The 12,108-nt window shown below is 58.6% G+C and overlaps 1 protein-coding gene across 1 annotated transcript in view; it reads left to right on the forward strand.

Moving 5' to 3' along the window:
- The window catches only part of RAMP1 (receptor activity modifying protein 1), a 48,018-nt gene extending 41,342 nt beyond the window's left edge, over nt 1-6,676 (forward strand). Inside the window, exon 3 of the mRNA XM_012755707.3 lies at nt 6,137-6,676. Within this exon, the coding sequence (XP_012611161.2) occupies nt 6,137-6,392 (256 nt within the window). The 3' untranslated portion in view covers nt 6,393-6,676. The remainder of the gene's footprint in view (nt 1-6,136) is intronic.
- The last annotated feature ends 5,432 nt before the right edge of the window (nt 6,677-12,108 follow it).

The following is a 12,108-nucleotide window of genomic DNA, read 5'->3' on the forward strand; positions in this document are numbered from 1 at the left end:
TGTGCCAGGGTCGCACTGGGGACACGGGGAAGGGTTCTCTGTGTCCTGATCCAGCTTCCGTTTAGAAAGGCCTGTGCTCTCGGCCTCAGCATTCCTGCCCCTCCTCCCTGTGGTGGCCAAACTCTGCCTTACATCTGCGGGGGGCTTCAGTGAGAGCCTCCTGTCCCTTCCCCGGTGGTAGGAGACCTCCGTTTGGAATCGTGCAGGATCCTAGGCCCAGGACAGTTTCCTGGCGCCCTCCCAAGGGAAGAGAGTTCTTTCTTATCCTCCCCCGGCCATAGTGTGTCTCTGCCTGTGTCCCAGGGGTGGCAGGCTTTGCTGCCCTTCCTTGCGCAGCTTCAGGCGTTTGCTTCCTGGGAGGAGAGCCTGGGACAGTGGGAAGGGCGTTGGGCCGGTCCCCACCCTCTGATGAGCTCCTTTGCGCCTGCGGGCGGGAGGTTTATGCTCTTCCTCCAGGGGCCTGAGGCTCCCTTCTTGCCGAGAAGGGCTCAGGAAACGTCCGGGGTTTGTGCCGCCCCCAGCCTTTCCCACGAGCACCCGGGGGAGCCTCGTGGGAGAGAGTGGCGAGTCTAGGGCAAGTGGAGACGGACCCTCCAGCCCACGCTTGGCCTTGGCAGTTTAGTAGTTAGCAGACTTCCTCCTACCTGTGGGGTGGGCCTGTGCCTCCCCTCCCCCGGCTTTGCCACGGGTGGGACAGTCCCGTGTCGAAATTCGAGTGAGTTCCTTGCCTCGCAGCCTCCGCTCTCCAGCAGACGCCAGCAAAGGCACGATTCGTAGTTTCTCCAGCTGTTCCGTTGTGTTCGGACGGGAGCAACGCTGCCTGCTACGCCCTAAGCAGAAGCAGCGGTGATTCACCTTCTCGAAACCGCATGTCAACTGTTCAAAGTGGCAGAGAAACTGCACCGGCAACCCGGCATTCTCGGGCAATGTGGGGCCCTCCAGACTCCCCGGGTCACAGGCCCCATGGCCACCGGACTCACGCCCACCTCCAGCTGCATGGCGTGTGTCAGACTCGTGCCTCCACAGTTACACGATCCTGGGGCCTTCCTCGGGGGGACCCCAGGTCACCAGAATTGAAACCGACGTCACGGGCTCCGGGCCTTGCTGTGCTGTGGCGCAGAGCTCGGTCTTCCCAGACGCACGACCTCTAAACTGGCGCCGGCAGGGCCCCCGCCAGGCATGCCGGCACCCAGCTGGCACTGCAGGGACGCAGGTGAAGGGCACTGCGCCTGCCCTCGAGGAGCCTGAGCCGCCCCCGGGGCAGACAGGCCTGTGCTGGCCTCAGGGCTCACGGACGCCCAGTGCAGCCTCCACCCGCAGCGAGGGGGATGTGGGCCCAGACAAGGACGTGTCCAAGCTGTGGCTGGATCCACAGCAGGAGGGGACAGTGAGCGGTGAGGTGTGAGGACCCTGCAGCCGGCCCCCGGCACTCGTGCCCCGGCCTTCCCACCGGCAGCTCCGGAACCTTCCTAAACCCCTATTTCTCCTTCTGTAAAATGACAGGTGACAGCAGTGCCTGGGAAAAAATGAGATCACACACAGAACCCGCTGAGCCCGCCGTGCCTGACACGATGAGCACTTAGTGAGTGTTGGCAATGGCAGCAGTTGTCATGGCGATGATGACAACACTGAAGTGCCACCAAGAGCCCCATGAGACCACCAGTCCCTGAGAACAGTCTCCGGGCCCCGCTCAGCCTCCATAAGGGCCTTCCTTCCCTTCGTGGAGTGAGAGTTCCAGGGGAGAAGGCAGGGTTTGGGGACAGCGGGAGCTGGCACAGTCTGGCTCTACCCTGCGAGATGGCGCCATCTCTGCGCCTCAGTTTCCCACGCTGCAATAGGGCACTTGATTCCCACGTCCTGCGTTGACCCCACAGCATGGCCACCTCCACTCCCTGCCCTCCAGCCTGGCTGGTGCTGGTCAAGGCCACACCTGTGGGCTAAGGCACCTGAAGCCACACTCTGGGATAAGGGTTGGGAGAGGCCCGTGCGGAAATCGACACAGGGTCCCACACAGAGAATGACACAGTCACACCCCACACAGGGTCACACCTACAGAATAACACAGTCATACTGCCACACAGGGTCCCACACAGAGAATGACACAGTCACACCCCACACAGGGTCACACCTACAGAATAACAGTCATACTGCCACACAGGGTCCCACATGGAGAATGACACAGTCACACCCCACACAGGGTCACACACACAGGGTCACACCTACAGAATAACACAGTCATACTGCCACACAGGGTCCCACATGGAGAATGACACAGTCACACCCCACACAGGGTCACACCTACAGAATAACAGTCATACTGCCACACAGGGTCCCACATGGAGAATGACACAGTCACACCCCACACAGGGTCACACACACAGGGTCACCCAGAATAACACAATCACACCCCCACACAGGGTCCCACACAGAGAATGACACAGTCACACCCCACACAGGGTCACACCTACAGAATAACAGTCATACTGCCACACAGGGTCCCACACAGAGAATGACACAGTCACACCCCACACAGGGTCACACACACAGGGTCACACCTACAGAATAACACAGTCATACTGCCACACAGGGTCCCACATGGAGAATGACACAGTCACACCCCACACAGGGTCACACCTACAGAATAACAGTCATACTGCCACACAGGGTCCCACACAGAGAATGACACAGTCACACCTCACACAGGGTCTCACACACACAGGGTCACCCAGAATAACACAATCACACCCCCACACAGGGTCCCACACAGAGAATGACACAGTCACACCCCACACAGGGTCACACACACAGGGTCACACCTACAGAATAACAGTCATACTGCCACACAGGGTCCCACATGGAGAATGACACAGTCACACCTCACACAGGGTCACACACACAGGGTCACCCAGAATAACACAATCACACCCCAACACAGGGTCACACACAGAATGACACAGTCACACCCCACACAGGGTCACACACAGAATGACACAGTCACACCCCACACAGGGTCACACACACAGGGTCACCCAGAATAACACAATCACACCCCCACACAGGGTCACACGCAGAATGACATAGTCACACCCCACACAGGGTCACACACAGAATGACATAGTCACACCCCACACAGGGTCACACACAGAATGACATAGTCACACCCCACACAGGGTCGCACACAGAATGACATAGTCACACCCCACACAGGGTCACACACACAGAATGACAGAGTCACACCCCACACAGGGTCACACACACAGAATGACACAGTCACACCCCACACAGGGTCATACACACAGAATGAACAATCACACCCCCACACAGGGTCACACGCAGAATGACATAGTCACACCCCACACAGGGTCACACACAGAATGACATAGTCACACCCCACACAGGGTCACACACACAGAATGACATAGTCACACCCCACACAGGGTCGCACACAGAATGACATAGTCACACCCCACACAGGGTCACACACACAGAATGACAGAGTCACACCCCACACAGGGTCACACACACAGAATGACACAGTCACACCCCACACAGGGTCATACACACAGAATGAACAATCACACCCCCACACAGGGTCACACACACAGAATGACATAGTCACACCCCACACAGGGTCACACACAGAATGACATAGTCACACCCCACACAGGGACACACAAACAGAATGACATAGTCACACCCCACACAGGGTCACACACACAGAATGACACAGTCACACCCCACACAGGGTCATACACACAGAATGAACAATCACACCCCACACAGGGTCACACACACAGAATGACATAGTCACACCCCACACAGGGTCACACACAGAATGACATAGTCACACCCCACACAGGGTCACACAAACAGAATGACATAGTCACACCCCACACAGGGTCACACACAGAATGACACAGTCACACCCCACATAGGGTCACACACACAGAATGACACAGTCACACCCCACACAGGGTCACACACACAAATGACATAGTCACACCTCACACAGGGTCACACACACAGAATGACACAGTCACACCCCACACAGGGTCACACACAGAATGACACAGTCACACCCCAAACAGGGTCACACACACAGAATGACATAGTCACACCCCACACAGGGTCATACACACAGAATGAACAGTCACACCCCACACAGGGTCACACACAGAATGACATAGTCACACTCCACACAGGGTCACACACACAGAATGACATAGTCACACCCCACACAGGGTCACACACAGAATGACATAGTCACACCCCACACAGGGTCACACACAGAATGACATAGTCACACCCCACACAGGGTCACACACACAGAATGACATAGTCACACCCCACACAGGGTCACACACACAGAATGACATAGTCACACCCCACATAGGGTCACCCAGAAACACAATCACACCCCCACACAGGGTCACACACAGAATGACATAGTCACACCCCACACAGGGTCACACACAGAATGACATAGTCACACCCCACACAGGGTCACACACAGAATGACATAGTCACACCCCACACAGGGTCACACACACAGAATGACATAGTCACACCCCACACAGGGTCACACACACAGAATGACATAGTCACACCCCACACAGGGTCACACACAGAATGACACAGTCACACCCCACACAGGGTCACAGACACAGAATGACACAGTCACACCCCACACAGGGTCACACACACAGAATGACACAGTCACACCCCACACAGGGTCACACACACAGAATGACATAGTCACACCCCACACAGGGTCACACACAGAATGACACAGTCACACCCCACATAGGGTCACACACACAGAATGACACAGTCACACCCCACACAGGGTCACACACACAGAATGACACAGTCACACCCCACACAGGGTCACACACACAGAATGACATAGTCACACCCCACACAGGGTCACACACAGAATGTCACAGTCACACCCTGGTCACCCCCACACAGGGTCACACGCACAGAGAATGACACAGCCACACACCCACACAGGGTCACACATGAAAAATAACACAGTCACCCCCCCAAGGCCACACACACTCCCTGGCACGCGCACGCTTGCTGCTGCCCCTCCCTCACTGATACCGGCTGCCCTCGGAGCAGCCTGGCCAGAGACTCAGCTGCTCGTCTCTGAACACCTCCACAGAAGTCCAGGGACTTCATGGGGACCAGCGTGGTCTCCCTGGGGTCCTGCTTGGGTCCTGAGCCAGCCTTCCGCTTCCCCGATGGCGGCCGGGCGGGAGCCGGCTGGGCTGTCTGGCGTCTCTTCGGCGTGTGGGGACAGCAGCGCGGCCGGGAGCCATGCAGGGCTCATGGGACATGACCAGGCACCGCACGGGGCGGCGGCTCAGTTTCCACTGGTGGCCGAGAGTGCAGCGGGCATCATGGCTCCTGGCGCTCTGCGGGGCCACCACGCTGGCTGCCTGCGGATTCTCACTGGCTCCCCAGGCCTGAGGACCCCGGCCTGTGACCTCGCCCAGCGGTCACGCCAGTGCACACAGGGCTGCAAGAGCCCCACGGTCACGCCAGGTGCACACAGGGCTGCAAGAGCCCCACGGTCACGCCAGGTGCACACAGGGCTGCAAGAGCCCCACGGTCACGCCAGGTGCACACAGGGCTGCAAGAGCCCCACGGTCACGCCAGGTGCACACAGGGCTGCAAGAGCCCCACGGTCACGCCAGGTGCACACAGGGCTGCAAGAGCCCCACGGTCACGCCAGGTGCACACAGGGCTGCAAGAGCCCCACGGTCACGCCAGGTGCACACAGGGCTACAAGAGCCCCACGGTCATGCCAGGTGCACACAGGGCTGCAAGAGCCCCCAAGGTCACGCCAGGTGCACACAGGGCTGCAAGAGCCCCACGGTCACGCCAGGTGCACACAGGGCTGCAAGAGCCCCACGGTGCTCCTCACGCGGCCGCAGTCCTCCAGTTCAGGACAGCTGGGCTCCCCTGGGAGCTGCCGGGACCCTCAGCTCCTCCAGCCAGGGCCACTGCCTTGGTGCCAGGGCTTCTGGGGTGCTCTGCCACATGAGTGCGGGGACAGGGAGCCCCCAGCATCGGTCTTGCCTGAGTTCCCCGCCTGCCCGGGGCTGATGCCCTCCCTTTCCGCCCGCAGGAGCTACGGAGAGCTCACTAACTGCACTGGCCTGGCGGCAGGGAAGCTGGGCTGCTTCTGGCCCAACGCGGAAGTGGACAAGTTCTTCATCGCTGTCCACCAGCGCTACTTCCGGAGCTGCCCCGTCTCCGGCAGGGCCGTGCAGGACCCGCCCCACAGCATCCTCTGCCCCTTCATCGTGGTCCCCATCCTGGTGACCCTGCTGGTGACGGCGCTGGTGGTCTGGAGGAGCAAGCGCACCGAGGGCATCGTGTAGGGGCGGCCAGGGCTGCCCTAGCTGCGCTCAGGCTGCAGGGCACGACGCGGAGGGCGTGGCGGGCCGGCGATGGCCCAGCAGGCCCGAGTCCCCTCTTCCAGCCAAGAAGAGCTGGCAGGTCGTGGCCCCTGGCAGTCGTGGCTCAGGCATCCGCCTTGCCGCACCCCAGCTGGTTCACCTCTGCAAAGGGCCCCGGCCCCCCGCACTACCCCAGCATGCCAGACCGCTCACCCCGCAGACGCGTTTGTGGACGAGTAGTATGTGAATAAAACGATGTTCGTGAACGTGGGCAGCGTCGTTGCTTCTGGGTGTCTGTCACTGCGAGTGGAAGGGAGGAGGAGCCCGAGCCCCTGCAGGTCCTGTCCTCTGGCAGGACCCGTCCTCTGGCAGGACCCGCGGGCGCTATGTCACTGAAGCTGCTCCCACGGTCTGGCACCCCCACCGCCCCACCGTCTGGAGCCACCCGCTCAGGGCGCTGAGGGCCGGCCTGGCAGCCCGCGGGGGCAGGTGCTCTTCCCTGTCTGTCCCCAGCTCAGTCCTCTGCACCTCATGCCCCAGCCCCTGCCGTGATTGCTGCCACGCCCCCTACCCACACTGCTTCCTGAGCCCCCGCTTGTAGCTGGGCTTCAGAAGGTTCTGGATCCCCAAAAGGAACCCCCCCAGGTCCTTCCGGATGTCCTCTGAGTTCAGACCCCTCCTCAGGCCCCTGCAGCCCCCAGGCTGCCCCCAGGACCAGTCCCTTCTCCAGACGCCTGGCCGGGTGTCCACCCCCACCCCAGGGGCCGGCCCTCCCTCTGCCCCGCGGGACAGCCCCCTGCGAACCCGGCAGCCCGGTGCCAGATGCCATGAGCTTGTGCACAACTGTTCTGCTTTCGCACACACGGCCACATGGGGTCACCCGCCACTCAGCCCCGGCCAGACGCCCCACCCCCTCAGGGAGGGCCCTGGTGATTGCCAGGGAGGGTGTCATCGTCCCTGCCCTCGTCTCCTCCAGCAGCTGCCCCACAAGAGTGTGCCCTCCACGGGCAGCCGGGCCCCACCCCAGCCAGTGCGGACGGGCAGGCAACACAGCTGCGGGGCCACCGCTGGCCTAGTGGACCTGGGGTCCCCTCTGGGCGGTTCAGCGTGGTGTGGGCGGTCTCCCCGAGACAAGCCCCACACCCAGGCCTTGCCCACGTGTCACGAGCTGACCTTTCCTGAGAGGCCCCATCAGGTGACAGGAGAAGTGGGGGGTGGGGGAAGCTCCTCAGGGGACCTTGACCCAGGGGAGGTGGGGGCCCTCCAGCCACCCTGGGGGCCAGGGCACAGAGGGGGGCTGGGCAGGCCTGGGAGCTTCAGAGGGGCCCCTCCCCTGGGTCAAGGTCACCTGAAGAGCAGGGTGCGTGTGTGCATGTGTGTGTGTGTGCACACGTGCAGAAACAGAAACATTCAAATAGGAGTAGTCCCTCCCATGTTATTGCATTATGGGATGGTCACAGCATGGGTTTTCGTTGGTTAAAGGCACGTCTGCTCTGCTTCTGGCCAGGCACGGGGTGGGCTATACTTTTTGGAAACCACTCTCCTGCCACTCTCTTTTCTACGTGGCCACTCAAATCTGCTGTACCATGGACCTGAGATTAGGTACAGAAGGATTCCAGTTTGGATTAAGGAGAGTCACCTTTTCCAGCACGCAGGGACACTTGTCCTTCACCTCAGTGCCCATGGCCCTAAGGACCATTGACCCGTTAAAAGGACACAGACTAAGGGAAATTGGACACTAAGATTCAGAGGATGGTTTGAAATCGAAGAATGTGTTTTCAGAGCAGTCTAACCTAAAATGTCTAATCTAACATTTTCTCCCAACTTCAGAATGTCGACTATTCTGGAAAAACAACCATGTGGCTATTTTATGACTTGGGAAAGTGTGTTTACTGGCATCAGATCCTTTGAAGAAATAAACCTGACAGAGAAGACCAGGCTTAGCCTCAGAGATGAGACCACGTCTTCCAAACTGTCTGCCTTCCCCACGCCCATCTCTCTGCCTCCATTTCCTCATCCACGAAATGGGGACAATAATAGCACCTTCCTCAAAGGGTACTGTGTTCATTAAGTGAAATGGGTTACTCTGGGTTTTCAGAACGTAGATGCCAGGATGGGACCGCAGGTGCAGGCAGGTGTGAGGGCACCTCCCGTTACAGTTAGGAGCCGGGGAGGGAGGGCTGGGGGGGCCCGACCCAGGCTGCCATGTGGTCCCCGTTCAGCATAGCCATGGGGAAGTCCTTGTGCCAAAGCCATCCGACAAAGGAGTGGGGTAGGGGAGCGGGCCTGCCTTCATCCCATCCCAACCCAGCCTCTGGGGACGGCCCATGTGACATGTGGCCCCGTCTTAAAGCCGTGATGGATTTCAGAGCTGGCATCCGGGGCCCTCGGTCAGCTCTGTGGACTTAGATGAAAGTAGGGTGTTTGCAGATGTGACTAGTTAAGTTAAAATGAGATCACACTGGATTGGGTGGCCCCCAATCCAATATCACCGGTGTCCTTCTAAGAAGAGAAGACAGCTGAGATCGGGGTGACACAGTGAAGAGCCTAAGAGTGCCAAGGGACGTCAGCCACCAACGGGGACAGCGGGGGACAAGGAAGGGTCCTCCCGTAGAGCTTTGGAGGGGCGTGGTGTCCTCAGGGCCGCCTCCCGAAATCACAGCACATGCTAGGTGCTCAGTGCCTTACAGACAGACCAAGCAGTGCACAGTGTCATTGCTTTTAAATTATCCAAGCTAATGGAGAGAGCAGAGGGATCGCTAATTTTTACTATTTAGATTTGAGTTGCACGTGTGTGTTTGCAGGCACATTTGCATATATGGGTACCTGATCTGGAAGTTTCCCTCGAGTGAAATAGTTCTGCTATGCAGGCTTAGGAGGAGCAAGAGAGCTTTCGGGATTCCCTCTTCCCTGTCATGTCACGACGGTCGGCGGGTGAGGTCAGCGGTCATGCCAGCCATGGCTGGGACGCAGGCAAAGCGCCACCCCAGCCCGGGTGTTCTGTCCAGGCCGGGCTTGCGGGCAAATATTTGCTTGTCACAGGGCTGAGGGCAAAGAACAGATGCCAGCAAATAAGGTGGTCAACGAGAGTGTGCGCGAAGGCACCGTCCTTGTTTGGCCTTCCCTGATGGGACAGGGACAGGGAGGCCCACGGCGGGGAGCCTGGAGTTTCTGCCAAGCTAACTGGAAAAAACAAGGACAGTTTTAATTTGAAAAATAAGATTGATTCGCTGTGTTTATATCCTGAGCTGGAGAAATACTCCCTTCTCCAGAGCTTTGTCATGGAAATCTATAGAAAAAAAAATCAGTTAGAAGTCAAAGAGCCCCCAAAAGCCAAGGAAAATGGGGAGTTTAACTTGGGAAGTGGAATTGGCCAAGCATGTTGCTGCCCCCAGACCCGCTGCTATATGTGAGTTCCAGGGATAAAGGCGTCCAGAGGCCGGGCTTCCTGCAAAGCGAGAGGCAGCCCTGAACCCAGGCGGCCTTCGCGGCTAGAACAGCCCTGCTGGACGGCAGCCAGGCAGGTGCGGGCAGCCTGGGACGGGGGGACCGGGCAGGTGCTGCCAGGTGCACCTGGGACGGGAAACGTGTCAGTCCTGCTGGAGAAAAGACCCCGAGTCCCCCAGAAATGGAATCTGCCTGTCGTTCATCAAAACTGAACATTGTCCAGTTTCCCTGCAGGACAAGTTAACAGTATGTTCCGAGAGGCTTAACATGTTTGTTCCCAGGGAGTTCCCCTCTAGGAATTTATCCCAAGGACGTGAAAAGGGACTTGCAGGGAAAGAGCTTCACCCGCTGTTACTAGAAGAGCAGGAGGGCGGAAAGAGCCTCAGAGCCCCAGACTGGAGGACGGTTCAGCCAGATCAAATCCAGATGACACGGAGCCAAAGTCTCCTAAGATCGAGAACGTGGGAAAGTTTCTCACAGTATAGAGTTAATTGGAAACGGCAGATTGTGAAACAGGAAAGCGAGATGGTCTCAGAGTGTGTGCGTGTCTGTGTGTGCATGTGTGTGTGTGTGCACACGCGTGCACGTGTACAGGTTCCCAGGCCACACGGACCTGCGGGAAGAGCCAACAATTCGGCGCACAGACGCGGCAACCACACACTGCCGTTTGGATCTGGCAGCCACATCCCAGTTGCCGGGTGTCACTTCCCGGGAACGGTGGCCATTCGATGACGTGGGTAGGAGTCCCGGCGTCAGGCTCACCAGGTTCTGAGCCCCGACTGGGAGCCCTTTCCCGCCGTGTGACGCTGAGCAGCATCAGCTCTCTGATAATCTCACGTGCAGGGGAAAGACGGCCTGCATGGGTCACCTGCCCTGTCCCAGGGACGGTGTTTGAGCCCCAGAGAGCAGGTAAGTGCCGGGGGATCCACGTGTTTCCGGGCGGTGACGGTGACGGCACGTGCACGAGAGCACGCGTCGCTGGCAGTTTCGCGGAGTGAGAGGTTTTGAGACACCTTTCTCCGTCTTGTGACCATCACTGCCCTTTGGCTCCTCTTAGAACAGATTTAAGAAAGACCTGTCGGGCTTTTCAAGGTCATTTTTGGAGGTGAACTTGGATCTGGCTTTGTTTTTCCCTTCCCGGGACTGTGCTGAGACGGGCCGGGAGGTGCCCGTCTTTACCTGGGTCACGGGAACGTGCCGGGGCAGAGGCAGCGGCAGGCAGAGGGCAGCCCCAGGCAGAGCGCCGTGTGGCCCTCACAACCCTCCCTCCTCGTCACCCACCCCAGGCACAGCCCCCGGGCCTGGGGACAGCCAAGCGGGGCTCCTCCCCGCAAGTGAATCCCCTTCCCGGCCGACACACTGGCAGGAGTCGGGGTGAGCTGGGAACAAGAAGGGGTGTCCTTTCTTAGCAAGACTGTTTTCCGGGAGCGGGGCTGGGGGCAGGCGGAGGTGCCCAGAGGTGGCGTGTGTCCATGGCAGATGGCAGCTGCTTCCCATCCTCAGTGCAGCCTGTCACGATGCCACTCGCAGCCAACACCTGCCCACCCCCAAGGTCACACCAGGATGCCACGCAGCCCCTCACACTGGCAGCTCTTCCTGCAAGAAGCGGTTCTACATTAACAAGCAGTTCTATGTAGCATAGTCATCACATGTTCTTTTTTTTTGAGACAGAATCTCACTCTGTCGTTCCAGGTAGAGTGCAGTGACATCATCATAGCTCACAGCAACCTCAAACTCTTGGGCTCAAGCTATTATCCTGCCTCAGCCTCCCGAGTAGCTGGGACTACAGGCATGCGCCACCATGCCCGGCTCATTTTTTCTGTTTTTCGTAGAGATGAGGTCTCACTCTTGCTTAGGCTGGTCTCAAACTCCAGGCCTCAAGCGATCCTCCTGCCTCGGCCTCCCAGAGTGCTAGGATTACAGGCCTTAGCCACCACACCTGGCCTCTTTCTTTATTTTAATGTCCTCTCAACCTTGCAGACATCACACATGCTTGTTGGGGGAAAATCGAGACTTAATTAGGGAGCCAGGGGTATGGGGGGGTGGGCAGGAAGGTCTCGGGGAACGTTCCCAGAGGATCCCTGGGTTCGTGCATTTGGGGCATTGGCAGTTGGCAGTGCGGGATTTTCATCTTGTTCTCTGACAAATGGACGACTCCCCTCTGCCCTGATGCCTGTGTTCCCTGCAGGATGGGTTTATTTTTTCTTCCTCCTTTTTTTTTTTTTGGGGGGGGGGTGTTGTCCAGAAAGGA

Source organism: Microcebus murinus, chromosome 8 (assembly GCF_040939455.1).
Source record: "Microcebus murinus isolate Inina chromosome 8, M.murinus_Inina_mat1.0, whole genome shotgun sequence".
In the NCBI taxonomy this organism is placed as follows: Eukaryota; Metazoa; Chordata; class Mammalia; order Primates; family Cheirogaleidae; genus Microcebus; species Microcebus murinus.